The sequence below is a fragment of the Misgurnus anguillicaudatus genome, chromosome 25 (assembly GCF_027580225.2).
Source record: "Misgurnus anguillicaudatus chromosome 25, ASM2758022v2, whole genome shotgun sequence".
Classification (NCBI taxonomy): Eukaryota; Metazoa; Chordata; class Actinopteri; order Cypriniformes; family Cobitidae; genus Misgurnus; species Misgurnus anguillicaudatus.
Genome location: NC_073361.2, coordinates 29763668 through 29781001, shown reverse-complemented (window position 1 = coordinate 29781001; position 17334 = coordinate 29763668). Strand labels below are relative to the sequence as shown.

At 40.5% G+C, this 17334-nt stretch overlaps 1 protein-coding gene across 3 annotated transcripts; it reads right to left on the bottom strand.

Annotated features, from left to right (window-relative positions):
* Positions 1 to 1312: 1312 nt before the first annotated feature.
* Positions 1313 to 16965, bottom strand: LOC129426483 (myosin light chain kinase, smooth muscle). 3 transcript variants are annotated; one of them, XM_073864145.1, is made up of 16 exons: positions 16911 to 16965; positions 16657 to 16767; positions 13205 to 13279; positions 12748 to 12843; positions 10030 to 10157; positions 9504 to 9659; positions 9101 to 9413; positions 8608 to 8704; positions 8331 to 8534; positions 4967 to 5184; positions 4676 to 4799; positions 4451 to 4603; positions 2437 to 2566; positions 2257 to 2347; positions 2037 to 2177; positions 1313 to 1895 (listed from the first exon to the last, which is right to left on the bottom strand). In XM_073864145.1, exons 1-16 carry the CDS (start codon positions 16948 to 16950, stop codon positions 1690 to 1692), a joined length of 2283 nt encoding a protein of 760 aa, XP_073720246.1. In that variant the 5' UTR covers positions 16951 to 16965; the 3' UTR covers positions 1313 to 1689. The 3 variants fall into 3 exon arrangements, with proteins under 3 accessions (XP_073720246.1, XP_073720248.1, XP_073720247.1); XM_073864147.1 differs by lacking the exon at positions 16657 to 16767; XM_073864146.1 differs by lacking the exons at positions 16657 to 16767; positions 16911 to 16965 and adding an exon at positions 14126 to 14293.
* Between the last annotated feature and the right edge of the window lie 369 nt (positions 16966 to 17334).

The window sequence follows — 17334 nt, the reverse complement described above, 5'->3', positions numbered from 1 at the left end:
TTATGACAAGAAATACAATAAAAAGAAGATAAATATTGGGATGCGTTTGAGAGCTGAAGACAGCTTAAAGGGAAACTCCACATTTTTTTTGAAAAAGGCTCACATTTGATTTGCACCGTTTTGGAATCCATTCAGCCGATTTCCGGCTCTGGCGGTAACAATTTTAGCATAGCTTAGCATAATTCATTAGATCTGATTAAACCGTTTAGCATCGCGTTCAATAAGAGTTTAGATATTTTCCTACTTGAAACTTGACTCTTCTGTTAGTACATTGTGTACTAAGACGACAAAAAATGTGCAATTTTTTTTGCCGATATGGCTAGGAACTATACTCTCATTCTGGCGTAATAATCAAGGACTTTGCTGCTGTAACATGGCTGCAGGAGGCGCAATGATATTACTCAGCGCCCGAAAATAGTCCCCTGCTATTGAAAGTTACCAAGGGGACTACTTTCAGTCGCTGCGTAATATCATCTCAAATAATGCACGGAAATAAAAAGGGTATGTATGGACTTGTCTAACTCTGGGGGATATGTCCAAGAAAGTCAGCATGTTCCTTTAAATACAACTTTGTCTCCCCTGGCATTGAAAGCCTGAAATCTTTGGCAGTCTTGTGACAAGACCTCAACTATTTTAATAGACCTGTAATTTACTTTTATACTCGTGCCTCTTAAAATTATTTTATTTGGTTGTAACTAGTGATGCACCGATGTATCGGCCGCCGATATTTATCGGCCGATTTTTGATGAATTTGAAACCATCGGCATATCGGCAAGAGCACGAGAAAGGCTGATACCGATTGTTTATTAATTAACTGCATAAAGAAATCCATTATATGTAAAAAAATGAGATGTTGTTTATCAAATAAATGCTGAATAGCAAAAACCACCTTTGAAGGTTGTCATGCTGTCTTATTTTATTTTTTTTTAGCTTAATTTGTGCCTCTCATATTATGTTGGTCAGTTGAATGTTAATTAGATCCAATCCATGTTCAGTAAAAATAATTTGATGCAGAAATAAACTAGCTAATAGACCAACTGTATAGTATTGTATACAAGTGTTTAATATCGGTATCGGACAGAAGTTGTCTGTTTAAATCGGAATCGGTATCGGCCCAAACAAATCCTATCGGTGCATCCCTAGTTGTCACCATAACTGTTCATTTCTTCAAAAGTTACTTTTTGTAGATTCAAAGTTTTTACTCTGATCATTTGTGGACATATAAACTATAAACTGCATGGCCATGTATCCTTTGTAGAGGAGGAAGATTATACATCCGTACTGTGTCTTTCAAAAACCAAAGAATAGCAAATAGATAAAATAGTTTTAATCAGTCGCTTATAAAAAAAAATCATACATTGGATATATACATGCATGTACAACAAATGAAATGGCTTTTACAATCGGTGGAAAAACAGTCCTAATGTTTGTGTACAATCATAAAACTACTCAAGTAATAAAAGATGAATAACATTTTTCACAGTGTAAAAGAACCTGAACTGGTAAATGAAGGCAACAAGAAAAGCGTGAGGCAAAAAGTGTACAATCCACAACAAAAACTAAATGACAAATTGTCTAAAAGTGCATTTCTTACCCATGACATCCATTCCAGAGTTCCCAAGTGTTCATAGTTTAAGAAATAAAAATTTCTTTAAAAAATAAATAAAGTACGTTTCCAGATCCTGTTTTTCAGAGCCTCACATTGAGTCTGGCCGAACACAGCGCCTGTCCCAGACTGTTGGCTGCACGACATTTGTAAATCCCAGAATCCTTTGGTTGTATGCGATCAAGGGTGAGCGTGCACACGCCATCCTTGTCATAATTCATCTGAACTCGTTCGGTTTTCTCCAGCGGTTCCTCGTCGAACAGCCAGATGACCTCTGGGTCTGGGTATCCTGCAACCAGACGAGAAACACAGTGTGATCAAAACTTTCTGTCGTTTTGTGATGCCAACTCCGTATCAAATATGAGTTTAATGAAAAGTCTGGCTAGGCAGAGGGCACCATTATTTATCAACATGAGCTCATGCACATTACCGTGTATAGTACAGGTCAGGTGCACGGTGGCTCCACAGTTCTCAGTGCGATCACGCAGGACCTGATGGAAGCGAGGTTCACTTCTCAACTGCTTTTCCAGAGATGCTACGGCTTGTTCAGCCTCCTTCCCCAGCACGTGCTCTGGAATTTAAAAGAAAGGCATTAAACCAGAAATACATCTTAACCCTGACCCCTAGTTTTGAGAGCGTATGAATTTTACCATCTACAAAACCAGCAGGAGAATGTGGTCTGTCAGATTTGCCCGAGTTGTAAGACATCCTCTTCAGGGCAAGAAGAGCTTTGCCGGTTTTCTGCAATATGGAAGGGATTTGAATTTAAGGCTAAAGTCAACTAATGAATCAAAAACGATCTTAGCTAATGGTCCAAGAAGAAGTAATACCTTCCACTTTTGCCTGGCCAGGAATCGTCTCATCTTTTCTTTGTTCAGGGATTTGGTTACTCTGCGGTTTGACTCAGCAAATGAGTTTGTCCAGGAATGAGCTAAAGCTTTATCACAGGATAGTCTTGACCTGCGTGAGAACAAATACAAAGCATGGTGAATAACTAGGCTGTCTCTTAGGCTTTGTCCACACGAAGCCGGTGCGTTCCCTATCCGATAATTTTTTTTCCTTGCTCTAAAAAAATAATCCGTAAACACGAAACCACTGAAACCGACTGAAAGCGGTGTAGTATATATGCCGGACCAGTATGGGGCGCTGTAATTCTGCCACAGATATACACTATACATGGAGAAGAAGACTTTGAGCATGCGCATAACCAACGTATGGTGTTGTCCATTATCGCTTGTTGGTCACCACAATTGCGTAGAAGCAGTTCTGATAGATTTTTCTGTAATAAAGCTAGAAGGCTTTAGTAGCTTCTGTAGCACGAACACAATCACGTTGTCCGCCGTTATTGTTGTTGCTGTTACGTGTGACGCTTCCGACACGTGATGTGATGACATTTTCGCTTCACAAAATATACGGATTGGCTGTACAGACGAAACCGCAAGGGTGTTGGTTTCAGATTTATCCACTTTAGGACCCGGTTTCAAAAAATAGCGGATTCAGTCTCCCAAAACGCCGGATCCGTGTGGATGAAACGCCAATACGATAACAAATTTATACGTATGCAGTGATACGCGTCTCCGTGTGGAAAGCCCCTTAATCAGCTCCCGAGGTCGTGAATTAGTATATCGTGTACATACACTGTGAAAAAAAATGTGAAAAATATTTTTGTCTTGTTTTTTAGTAAAAATACCTAAAAATTCTTAAATTAAGATGCTTTTTCTTGATGAGCAAAACGACCCAAGAAAACAAGTCCAGTTTTTAGACCAAAAATGTCAAAATCAAGTGATTTTGTGCATAAAACAAGCAAAAAAGTCTGCCAATGGGGTAAGCAAAAAAAATCATTTAAATTCAAGAAAAAAATCAAAAATATTTGCTTACCCCATTGGTAGATTTTTTAACTTGTTTTATGCACAAAATCATTTAAATTTGATATTTTTGGTCTAAAAACTAGACTTTTTTTCTTGGGTCATTTTGCTCAAGAAAAAGCATCTTAATTTAAGAATTTATAGATATTTTTACTGAAAACAAGACAAAAATACTAAGACCTTTTTTTCTTGAAAATCATTTTTTGCAGTGTAGGTTGGGGCACTGGTAAGGATCCTATAGCTCACATCACATTGGGACACTGTTCACTTGTGACATGACTGCTTAAGCATGTTGTGATCATTCACAGCTGTTATTCATCAACAACCAGCAAAACCAATATCTCTCGGACTTAATTTTTAAACACTTTTTGAAGTATATCATTACATATCCGTACATGAATTTGGAGGATTGAATTTTGGTCCCTTTCTTTCTAGCAGTGTGTTATATTAAAACTAAACAAACATTTGTCTTTATAAAAGTTCTGTCGCATTACATGAAGTTTATCAAGTTGGCTCGCGTGATTACAGTTGGAGAGCTTCAGAAAAGGTCATGTGATTTCTTGTAAGGGAACATTTTGGGTGCATCCCAATTCAGGGGCTGCGACCTTCCAAGGCCGTATTTAAAGGCAAATGATGTCACCGGGCCATGACGAAGGCTGTCCCAATTTGTAGCCTCCAAATATGGCCTTTTTTCCCCATGATCCATAGATAGATCCTTCACAGCCATGGCTATCCCAAGATTCACTGCACGCCTGTGACGTCTGGGTATTTTGAAACATTAATGTTAGATTAGTCAGATTTGTACATCGTACATGTATTTTAACAATATATAATAACATTTTAGAGATGTGGGACTACATCCAAGTTGTTGCATTCCCGCTTAAATTTGAATGCTTTTCATGCCTCAGAGCTCAGAGTTTAAGAGATGTGAGACCATGTCAATTTTACATGCAGTTGTGTTTTAAACTGCTGTGGTCACCTCATATCCTTCACCAATAGGCCACTGATAAAATCTTTAGCCTCATCCGTGATGTCTTCAAAACTCTCAGGGTCAAACTCCCATTGTGCTGCAGTTACCAGAGCAAGAGTTTCTGCATCGCTGGCGCCCTGAAACGGAGACTCGCCGCTTAACCTGTTCAATATAGAAAATGCATGAGCATCGAGTAGAAAATATATTGTCAGTTACATCTATTAAAGCCCTTACAGAATATAGCAGATAACACCAATGCTCCACATGTCAGTCACCAGATCTATAGGCTCATAATTGATGACCTCTGGAGCCACAAATTCTGGAGTCCCGTGTAGCACCGTCACAGGTTTCCCGGTCTCTGGAGCATACAGATAAAAGAAACAAATCCAGACCATAGAAGTTTTGTTCAATTTAAGGATTGGTGAAGGATCAAATAAGCCAAACATTTGAAATGTAAAAATGTTTGTTAACCTCTTGAATGTCTTGTTCTTAGTGGTAAATAAAAAACAAAAATGCTAAACTCACCCAGTTTGCAGGCCAATCCAAAGTCAATGATCTTGATGAGCGTTCCAGTGCTGTTGACACAGATGATGTTTTCAGGCTTTAGATCGAGGTGAATGATTCGTTTACAGTGAAGATACTGGACTCCCTCCAGAATCTGTCGCATGTAGTTCACACTCGTGGGTTCTGTGTGCTCGAAATTCTCATCTATGATTCGTTGAAACAGCTCACCACCTGCCACACTATAATAAATAAAAAGAACGACGAGTTAAAATTCTTTGCTTTTTTATGTGTGATTAAGTCCGAGCTATGTCAATCAAAACCTGTATAAAAACCTTTTTCCTTGAAAAATCCAATATTTAGATTTTGGAAAAAGTTGGAATTACACTTTAGGTGCCATTAGTATTCACTGGGTGTTTTGTGCAATGAACCCTACTGAAAAGCCAGGTTTTTGCTGGTGTTGCATGCTGGTTTTAGAGGGGTCCTGGACGTTTTTCAGCCGAGGTCACGCGCTGGTTTTGGAGGGGTACCAGAAGCTTTTCAGCCAGGGTCGCCCACTGGTTTTGGAGTGGTTTCGGACAATTTCAGCCAGGGTCGCCTGCTGGTTTTGGAGGGGAAAGCTTTTCAGCCAGGGTCACCCACTGGTTTTTGAGGGAAAACTTTTCAGCCAGGGTCACCCACTGGTTTTTGAGGGGTTCTGGATGCTTTTCAGCCGGCATCACATGCTGGTTTTGGAGGGGAAAGCTTTTAGCCAGGGTTGCCCACTGGTTTTGGAGGAGTTCCGGGTACTTTTCAGCCATGGTCATCCGCTGGTTTTGGAGGGGTTCCGGATGCTTTTCAGCCAGGGTCGCCCACTGGTTTTGGGAGGGGGAAGCTTTTCAGCCAGGGTCGCCCACTGGTTTTGGAGGGAAAGCTTTTTAGCCAGGGTCACCCACTGGTTTTGAAAGGGAAGCTTTTCAGCCAGGGTCGCCCACTGGTTTTGGAGGGGGAAGCTTTTCAGCCAGGGTTACCCACTGGTTTTGCAGGGGTTCCGGACCCTTTTCAGCTGGTGTCGCACACTAGTTTTGGAGGAGTTCCGGGCACTTTTCAGCCATGTTCACCTGCTGGTTTTGGAAGGGTTCCGGATGCTTTTCAGCCAGGGTCGCCCACTGGTTTTGGAGGGGGAAGCTTTTCAGCCAGGGTCACCCACTGGTTTTGGAGGGAAAGCTTTTTAGCCAGGGTCACCCACTGGTTTTGAAAGGGAAGCTTTTCAGCCAGGGTCGCCCACTGGTTTTGAAAGGGAAGCTTTTCAGCCAGGGTCGCCCACTGGTTTTGGAGGGAAAGCTTTTTAGCCAGGGTCACCCACTGGTTTTGAAAGGGAAGCTTTTCAGCCAGGGTCGCCCACTGGTTTTGGAGGGGGAAGCTTTTCAGCCGGGGTTACCCACTGGTTTTGGAGGGGTTCCGGACCCTTTTCAGCTGGTGTCGCACACTGGTTTTGGAGGAGTTCCGGGCACGTTTCAGCCATGGTCACCCGCGGTTTTGGAGGGGTTCCGGACGCTTTTCAGCCGGCGTCGCACACTAGTTTTGGAGGAGTTCCGGGCACTTTTCAGCCATGTTCACCTGCTGGTTTTGGAAGGGTTCCGGATGCTTTTCAGCCAGGGTCGCCCACTGGTTTTGAAAGGGAAGCTTTTCAGCCAGGGTCGCCCACTGGTTTTGAAAGGGAAGCTTTTCAGCCAGGGTCGCCCACTGGTTTTGGAGGGGGAAGCTTTTCAGCCGGGGTTACCCACTGGTTTTGGAGGGGTTCCGGACCCTTTTCAGCTGGTGTCGCACACTGGTTTTGGAGGAGTTCCGGGCACGTTTCAGCCATGGTCACCCGCGGTTTTGGAGGGGTTCCGGACGCTTTTCAGCCGGCGTCGCACACTAGTTTTGGAGGAGTTCCGGGCACTTTTCAGCCATGTTCACCTGCTGGTTTTGGAAGGGTTCCGGATGCTTTTCAGCCAAGGTCGCCCACTGGTTTTGGAGGAGGAAGCTTTTCAGCCAGGGTCACCCACTGGTTTTGGAGGGGTTCGGGATCCTTTTCAGCCAGGGTTGCCCACTGGTTTTGGAGGGGGAAGCTTCTCAGCCAGGGTCACCCACTAGTTTTGGAGGGGTTCTGGACGCTTTTCAGCCGGTGTCGCACACTGGTTTTGTAGGAGTTCCGGGCACTTTTCAGCCATGGTCACCCGCTGGTTTTGGAGGGGGAAGCTTATCAGCCAGGGTCGACCGCTGGTTTACGAGGGGAAAGCTTTTCAGCCAGGGTCGCCCGCTGGTTTACGAGGGGAAAGCTTTTCAGCCAGGGTCGGCCGCTGGTTTTGGAGGGGGTAGCTTTTCAGCCAGGGTCACCCACTGGTTTTGGAGGGGTTCTGGACACTTTCAGCCAGGGTTCCCCGCTGGTTTTGGAGGGGTTCCAGACACTTTTCAGCCGGCGTCGCACACTGGTTTTGGAAGAGTTCTGGGCACTTTTCAGCCAGGGTCACCAGCTGGTTTTGGAGGGGGAAGATTTTCAGCCAGGGTCGCCCGCTGGTTTTGGAGGGGTTCTGGACACTTTACAGCTGGCGTTGCACGCTGGTTTTGGAGGGGTTCCGGACGCTTTTCAGCCGGGACGCGCGCTGGTTTTGGAGGGGGAAGCTTTTTAGCCAGGGTCACCCACTGGTTTTGGAGGGGTTCCGGTCGCTTTTCAGCCAGCGTCGCACGCTGGTTTTAGAGGGGTTCCGGTTGCTTTTTAGCCGGCGTAGCACGTTGGTTTTGGAGGGGTTCCGGACACTAGCTAAAAATAGCCAGGCTGGGAGGACCAGCTAAGACCAGCCAACCATCTTAGCCAAGCTGGCCAAGCTTCCAGTCTGGTCAAGCTGGTTTAAGCTGGTGGGTCAGCTGGTTTTCCAGTCTGACCAGCTAAAACCTCTCTTAAACCAGCCTGCATAACAAGTTAAAACCTGGTTGGGAGACCAGTTAAATCCAGCCATCCAGCTTAGGCTGGTTTTAGCCGTTTAAGCACAAATATTCTGAAGTTTATCAACTAATGTGAACAGTGAGAAAATCCCTGTTTTTGGATTTTTTTATCTTTTGCAGTTTTAATAAAGGTGATTGTGATCTCACACGAGTCTTTGCCTTGCATATTAACATGTATTTCTCATTGCAGAAAATACCAAGATATTTACTGTATACCTACAAAAATTGTGAAAATATTCACATTCAGTTCACCCAGTCCCACTTCTAGTATTAAAAACCTGTAAACCTCAAGTGGTCCATTCTGCAATGGATATAAACAATCTGATCACATCAATATAATGCTGGACATCCACCATACCTAGTTTAAAAGTGCAAAGTGTAAATGTTATCAGTCGACTCAAAAAAATGAACTTTAACTTACTACTCAAGAATCATGACGATTTCAGAACGTGTGTCGAAGGCCGCCAGACACTGGACCAGCTTTGGATGGTGCAGTTCATTCATCAGCTGGATTTCTTTACGGGCTGCTGCTTTATCTTTCGAGACGCGGGCCCGATAGAATTTACCGGCGCACACTTGACCCGTCTGCTTATGGGTCATCCTGTACACCTCCCCAAACTTCCCCCTGTGTAGACATTACCATGTTATGTTGTACCACAAAATAATGATTTTAGACTAATAGACAGACTGATACTCACACTCCAAGTCTCTCATGCACATGATAAACATCCCTGGCTTTGTGGGTGGTGTCAATCACAATGTCCGCATATGAGGTCACTTCCTGTGGCGGTTCACCTGTAAAAATCATGCCCGAGCATCACTGACGCATACTCAGAAAAAGATACAAAAGCAGTCATGGGGTGGTACACATTTGTACATAAAGAGTGCATATTGGTACCCCACAGGCACAAACCGGTACCTCTCAGGTACATACAGTATTAGGACATTTTAAATGTGTACCATCCCAGTGACCACTTCTTTATCTGAGTGTACACAGTATACATTGAATGCATGTTTCATTTGGCAAAAATATCACATAAATTAACACATTTCGTCCAAATATACCCAAGTTCATGGCATTCGGATAAAAAAACGTATTGAGATTTAAAAAAATATATGTTTTACTTCTTCCATTTCCAATATGACAAACAAACTAGGTCAAATGCATTGCATTATGGGATTGTTTTCTACCTGCCGTGTCCATCTTAATGCAGTCCGACTCCTCGCTGGGCTCACTGACTCCGGCTGCATTGCAGGCTCGTACTCTGAAGCGATACTCGCCCTGGGGGTCGAGACCAGAGCAGACCCGGTAAGACGTGTTCAGGCACTGGTTAACAAGCTCAGTCCAGTCTCCCGATTCAGTTCGGTCCAATCTCTGAAACTCCACCACGTAACCCGTGATGGCCGAACCTCCGTCGTAACCCGGCCCGGACCACGACAGAACCAGAGAGGTGTGGGTCAGCTGGGACACAAAAGGACATGAGGCTGGAGGGTCTGGACGGTCTGGTGAGAGGAAAAGATGAGTCAACAAATCTGATACATGATCAAGGACTGTATATTGGTTTAATTTAGACTTCAGTTTTAGGGTCTCTCCAATGACACTGAGGTTTATCGTCCAATGAGCTGTGCCTCCTCGGTTTCGAACAAAAAGGGAATAACTGCCCGCATCTACAGGAAGAACTTTGGAAAGGACCAAACTACTGCTTTTGTTGGTGCTCTTAACACTTGAACGTAAACCATCCGATACAACCTAGAGAGAGTAACAAACATAAACCGATAAAGGGAGTATATTATGACACATATTTTGCTGGCTGCAATGTGATCTAGTCACAGAATTTTTTTGCTCATTTTTTCTTGGCTTTCTCACGAATGAGAAAATAGATTATGTAAATCTAACCCTAAACCAAGCGACAATGGTAAGAAAATAGGACAAAACAGTTGAGTAACCAATCCGTGAGAATGCCACGGAAAAATTAGCAAAAAATTCTGTGACTTTTCCACGGAAATTCGTGAGATCAGGCTGTTTAGGGAGATGTATGGATGTATGCTGTTTTGCAACAGTGCAAAACTATAAACTTGAATGGAAAAATGTTATACGCATAACTATATCTCTTTCAAACCTGTTGTCTGTTATGAATCCAGCAGGACGCAACAGGCTCATCGCTACTGAAACAACACTGTAGTTCAGCTCGGTCACCAACACAAACCACCACCTGCTCCGGAGCATCCAAAAACTCAGCGATTGCACCTGAAATGATAAATGCATACAAATGTGACTGAGTATGTCACATTTTTTCAACATAAAATCATCCTAAAATGTAAAGAACACTCTGTGAAAATATAACCTTTATCTTTAATAATGACTGAGTAAGACCATGTCAAAGATTGAAATCAAACGTTGATGCTCTTAAGTTTGTAAATGTAAAGGGTTTTTCCCTCCTAGGACTTTTTTTATTTCCTCGGCTAAACAGCCCAGGGTTTTTTTTCTCCTAGGGGGTTTTTTACCCCGGGGAGGCAGCCTTCTTGGGCTTAACTTAGCTTCCTCTTCTAGACGTTACATTAGTAATACGCTCGCTTATAATGTCGAGTCATAGCCGCAGCAAATTTGACTGCTTACGCTATCGTGTATTATGTTGTGCTATCTGTCATTTTTCTGTGCTTTTACTGCTTCTATTAATGTAAAGCTGCTTTGAAACAATTAAGTATTGTGAAAAGCGCTATATAAATAAAATTGAATTGAATTGAATTGAATGTCATCTTTAGATTATGAGACTTTGATTTCACAGACAAAGTCACAAATACAAGGTTACTACAAACATGTGCATGAGATAATTTAGTCTCAGAGGCCAAGTGTGTGACTAAACATAATCTAAGTCATAAATAAATGTAAAAATTTTAGTTGAGCACACCAATGTATCATCATCACATCATCTAAGTCAAAGCAAACACTTGTACAGAAGTAAGACACTCACTTTAATTACTGCTCAACGTTTTAATCAGCTTGACATGCCAGCTGCCGTGAAATACACACCAATTAACATGAACGCGTAATGTGTACATATAGGGGTGGTTTCCCGGACAGGGATTAGACTAGTCCTAGACTAAAATAAATATAAGAGCTGTCCAAACTGAAAACAACTTGCACTGACATATCTTAAAATACATCAGTGCCCTTTGTTTGGCCTCAAAATGCACACCAGTAGTGTTTTTAGCAAGGCATGTTTGTTAAAACTAGTTAGATTTCCTAATTAAACTAAGGCCTAGTCCTGTTTTAAACTAATCCCTGTCTGGGAAACCACCCCATAGACATGCAAAGATTCAAATAGTCATGTCACTTGCTGTCAGCAAGGCATTTTATTTAACAAGGCCATGAATGAACTGGGCGTGGCTAATGATATGCATAATGAGACACAGGTGAGTACAACACCTGAATGCAGGTAAGAGAAGTCTGCACCAAGCATGTTTTAGGCTACATTTACACATAGCCGGGTATTTTGAGAAACGAATACTTTCCCGCCTCCGTTTTCAATAATAACATCGTGCACACAACATCGTTTTCAAAAAAACTTTCCATTTACATCAACCCGCATAAATACGCCGTCAAGCGGCATAATAACTATGCCAAACCTGTGGGAGGCAGTGTAGGAAGGGGAATACAGCCATGCAAGCCAATCAAAATCGCCAGAATCGACACCAACGAAGAACACGAGCGACTTCCTGTTCCTTTCATAACAGCAAACATGAATCCCAAACCGCCTACTTCCATACTATATAGTATGCAAAGTAGCGCTTTTTACATACTATATAGTATGGAAGTAGGCGGTTTGGGATTCAGCCAACATAAACCTGATTGATCAGTAGCCAAACAAACTGTAAGGACGCTCTCATGACGTTAAACATTTTCTGGCGCAAAATGTGACTTTTAAGAACCTAAAACCCCGTTTCTCCCAGTTGACACGGCAACACATAACCGGGGTAATCAGAAATATCCACTTTGGCCGGAGGTTTTAGAAATAATCGTTTTCTGTAATAAAAACGCGGTTTTCGTGTAAATGACAGGCCAAACCGCAGGGAAATATATGTGTATTTCCTTCGTGTAAACGGGGTATTAAACTATATTAAAATGTATGTGCTTTCACCAATTATTTTCACCTTTAAATTTGTTATTTAAATTTGTAAGATCAAGCAATCTAAGCTTTGACAATAACAACAACACGTTTCTTTTTTTCTTTCTGTTAATATTGAATTGATCAGGAGGTAGTGACTTTGTTAGGGAAAAATATTAATATATTCCCATCCGTTTGGCCCAATGTGCTAAGCTATACTAAAAGTGGTAGTGCCAGACCCGGAGATCAGCTGAATGGATCCAAAACGGTAAAAATTAATTGTTTATCTCTAGGGGAGCTGGAAAATTTGTATATTTTCAAAAAAAGTGGAGTGTCCCTTTAAGAAAAAACAACCTTAAGAATTAAAAAAATTATCTTTTTAAGCCTACTTAAAAAAATCAGTGGTTAAATTGTTGGTGGTTCCTTTGCAAAACAATTGTAAGTTTGTGGTAAACAGGGTTTTCGGGGTTTTAGAGAGTAAAAATAAAAGGTAACGCTTATCAGATTGGATTTACAAGTCATTTTAATTTAGTATTTCTTATATTGACTAGAGATGAGTTGCTATAAAAAATAGTTGAAATAAGTTAAGCAATTTCAACTTAATTTTATTAGTTATTGCAACTCATCTCTAATCAAGATTACAATAACTTCCAGTCGGATTAAACTTTAAAATCTATGCAATTGATCTATATTTAAGACACTATACACTTTGCATTGTTTTGTACTACATACCTTTTCTCCTCTTTACTACTTCCAGGATTTTCTTAGGTTTCTCTTGCCTGATTTCCAGCTCTTTTGGTCTCTGATCATTTTTTGTATTAGCAGTTTCTGTTTCAAAAGTGAAACATTTTTAGTCATACACAAATAAATTGTACAGACAAATAATAAGATGTATGATTAAATCATCTGGGTATTTGTGTGGACATTGATGTGAATCCCCGATTAAGTCATTAATTTTTTGTGATTCACTGTTTTCTAGATAAAATCATCGAACAGTGAAAAATAACCTTGATATCTTTAATATTGACTTAGTAAGAGTGTGTCAAAGATTGAAATCAAGGAGAAATCATCTTCAAAATCATTTGATTATAAAACTTTAATCTGAATTTCACAGACAATTTCACATATTAGTTGTGAAAATGTTTCATGCAAAAATCTTATATCTGTAATGGCAGTCGCTTTCACATACCTGATCGATCCTTTCCGTTCCTCAATGTGATCCCATTATCTTTCCTCTTTGAGATCTCCAGTGGAGTCTTCAGTCCTGTGGAGGATTTCAGATCAAGTTTAAATGTGGAAATGTAAGTTTTCTTCTGATCCTTTTTAATAAAGTCCATTTTTCCAGTGTGATCAATCCAGATTCTTCTCCTTACACTTTTACCACACACAACTTGTTTGCGTGTGCATGCCTGTTTTCTCACGAGTTTCTCTGACAGCAGACGGTTTCAGTTTGATCACATTAATAGTGACAGAGAGAGAGAGAGAGAGGGGGACAACTAAACAAAAGAGTGAGGGGGTGGAGCTTCACAACTGAATTAAATCAGAAAACGAAATATAAATTAACAACGTAATATTCAAAAGGATAGATTTGTTGGTCTCACTGATGGGTTTTAAGACAACAAAACTTTTAAATACACAGGCAGGATACAATAGTTACCTTTCTGTGGGTGTGTATCTGAAGTGCCTTCAATCCAAATCTGGATGAGCCTGTTTGGGCCGTCCAGAATGTTTTGGGTTTTCTTGTCTCAAAATAACCTCTTTTTTTTATTTATGTAGAGTATGAATGTAAATGAATAGTAAATTTATTGTCTTTATAAAATGGGCTTTAAAAAACAAAGTTTTGATTCATTTGATGAAGGAATGTATAAATAAATGATCAAATCTGTTGTTGTTTTATATAAGTAAATACAATGTCTAACAAGTTTGATTAGATTTGTTAATATATTTTCCAACCAGCAGGATTGGATTTGGAAACATGAAGCACTGAGCTGAACAACAACACAATAAAAGCAGATAATGCAGAATTTGAGAATGAAAATGATACAGGCGGAAATCTGATCAAAAACACACCCATGGGAAAGTAAGTCATGCAGGATAAATATTTTCATATGTGCATTTTTGTGGAAAGACAAAACACAGTAGAAATTGCTCAATCCAGGAAACCAGCTTCCTTGGAATTCTAGGACATTGCACAACATCTGATCCTCTATACCAGCAGTTCTTGACGTTATTCCTGGAGGCCCACTGCTCTGCACATTTTGTTTGTCTCCCAGTCAACACACCTGATTCAAATCATCAGCTCATTAGAGATCTCTATGAACTGAAATGAGGCTGTCAGATGTGAGAGAGACACACAACATGTGCAGAGCAGATACAGAGTTAAGAACCACTGCCCTAAACAAAAAGTGTTTCATGGGATGGCAAATATTTAATTTTATACCACAAGGCTGTTAAATGCTTTATTTTGATTGGTTGCAAATGTTCCACGAGTGTTGATTATTTTTTATAAACGCACATAACCTTTCAAATATCTTAAAATGACCTTTTTGTGAAAAAATTGACTTCGGTCCTTTAGTTTGAAAATAATGCACACTCCGCCGCCAAATTACCACCTTGGGTATGCATTATTCTAAAATAATTCAATGGCCTGTCGTCAATTATTCCTAACATAATATGTTTTAAAAAGTAATTGGGCACATATCTCACACTTGAAAAAATGTATTATAAATTTCATTGTGTAAAAAACAATGGTCTTCAACAAGGGGTCCGTGCTGGTATTACCAGGAGCCTCCAAATAATATCATTTAAATTCAAAATGAAATTAGGCCAGAAACAAAGATTCCTTAATAGGCTTATAAAAACTTGATTTTTTAATATCCTTGTAACATAACCATCATAACCAAGTATGTCAATTTAGTCTTAATTTAACACATGCACTGGGGGTCCCTCCCTGCTTATCTTCTCTCTCCATAAGGGGTCCTTGCCCTGAAAAAGAGACCTCTGGTATAAAATATTGAGGCACCACACTCTCAGAAAAAAAGTACAAGAGTTGTCATTGGGATGGTACTTTTTATAAAGGTTGAATATGTACTATTTACGTACAGCTATGATTACGAATATGAACCTTTTAAAGGTACTTTTTGAAAAGGTACCACCCCAGTGACAACCTTTGGACCTTCTTGTACATTTTTTTTGCTTAAATCACAGATAAAATATGAAAGGAATAATTGGGCTGTTGAATTATTCAAAAATAATGCACACCCAAGGTGGTAATGCGGCACAACAGAAAGCGGAGTGCATTATTTTCAATTATACCACGGGCATGTTAAATACTTTATTCTGATTGGTTGAGAAATGTTCCATGGGTGGTGATTATTTTGATATAAATGCACACCTAACCTGTCAAATGTCGTAAAATATCCATGGTATAAAAGGAATAACTGACTCCGGTCCTTTGAATTATTTAAAATTATACCATGGGTCTGTTGAATGCTGTATTCTGATTGGCTGAGAAATGTTCTGTGGGTATGCATTAATTTCTGATAACCACACAACTAACTTGTCAAATGTCTTAAAAATAGGCACCAGAGCAATGTTTGTGGTAACCGGGGTATAAGAGGAATAATTGACTCCTTTGAATTATTTGAAAATAATGCACACACGCGGTGTAACGGCACTCCGCTTCGCATTGCACCTTGGGTGTGCATTATTTTCTTATAATTCAATGGCCCGTCGTCAATTATTCCTTACATAATGCACACCTGCGGTATAACAGTACGGAGCCCCTAAGGGGATATGGAGAAAAAATTAAATAAAGTTTAGTTTCGTGTGCGTACGTGAAACTATTGTGTGCGCATGTGAACGTATCATGTTTAGATTTCGCGTGCGCGCGTAAAAACTATCGCACGCGCACGTGAAAGTAAACGTTTCATGTGCGCACACAATAGTTTCTCATGCGCACACGAAACTAAACTTTTTTAAAAATTCTGCACATGAAGGTTTCACGTGAGCTTTCGAAAGTTTCACATGAGCACGCAAAAGTTTCATCTGAGCACATGAAACTAACTTTAGTTTTTTTTTTACTCTAATGTCACCCATGGGCTCTGTATAACGGCACTTCACTTCACGCTGCATTACCTGCTTGGGTGTGAATTATTTTCGAATAATTCAACGGCCCGTCGTCAATTATTATTCCTTACATAATTTAAAGGACCGGAGTCAATTATTCCACTTATACCATGGTTGCACAGACATTGCTCTGGTGGTTATTTTAGGACATTTGACAGGTCAGGTGTGCGTTTATGGAAAAATAATGCATACCCGTGGAACATTTCTCAACCAATCAGAATAAAGCATTCCAGCCCTGTGGTATAAAGATAATTAACAAACAAATCCCTAGTTTTTATGAGTATTGATAGATGTATGAAATTCACACGGGTGCAGAATAACCAAGTGTGGTGTTAATTTACATTACATCATGCATAACTAAGCATACAACTTCAGAGTACAGTTAATCTCTGTCTAAAATATTTTGTAAATGTTTGAATTAAAAATAGATAATGTGTGGGAACTCCAGACTTGTCTGTTTGTAAACTCTTGATGTCACATAGAGGTAAGATGAGCGGCTGAATCAGCAGATACCTTTGAGTTCTGACGTTACGTTCTGTTTGTGTTTAGCTCTGATGGGAACAAGAGATGCCTTCGTGACCACATTATTCAGAACATCACCTGATTTTGTTTTCTTCACAACCACTAACACATGAGGATGAGATGAAGCTTATGAGAAAGACAATTACAACTGACCAATTATTTTACATTCCCAGTTTAGATTATTATATTGTGGTAATGACAAAAGTCAATGTTTAGATACGTAACCACATTGTGATTTAGCTTACCTATTGGAGGACTAGGGCTGGGCCGATACCACTTTTTCATGTCTGATACCGATGTCGATACCACAACCCAGAGGAGTCATGCCCAAACTGAGGGAGAACTTCCCTCGGTCCTCAGTTTTTTGAGCCAAATGGATTTCATTAATCTGTCACTTTCTTTTAATCTGTTAAATATGCACAATATTATCAATTATGTGCTGCATCCTTGTCACTTTTGCCGTTTTGATAGTGTTTTGATCATGTTACATTAAAATTTTGGCGGCAGACGCTGCACTCAGCGCAGACGTCAGCGCCTGAGCGCGCTCACGAGCTTGCTGTTGGTGCTGTATTTTGCTATCTGAGGAATTAAAAAGTGTAAGAAACGCTCACAACATTTCCAAACCCCAGTATGGTAATGTGCAGTTAACCTCCTCAAAAATGTATGGTT

What these genes read in the sequence shown, in the direction of transcription:
- LOC129426483 (XM_073864145.1), bottom strand. Translation starts at nt 16,950, where the DNA reads ATGAAAAAGTGGTATCGGCCCAGCCCTAGTCCTCCAATAG. An exon ending in GGATTCATAACAGACAACAG is followed by an intron (nt 9,660 to 10,029) that starts GTTTGAAAGAGA and finishes TACTCTCTCTAG; the next exon opens with GTTGTATCGGATGGTTTACG. An exon ending in ATCGTCATGATTCTTGAGTA is followed by an intron (nt 5,185 to 8,330) that starts GTAAGTTAAAGT and finishes TATTTATTATAG; the next exon opens with TGTGGCAGGTGGTGAGCTGT.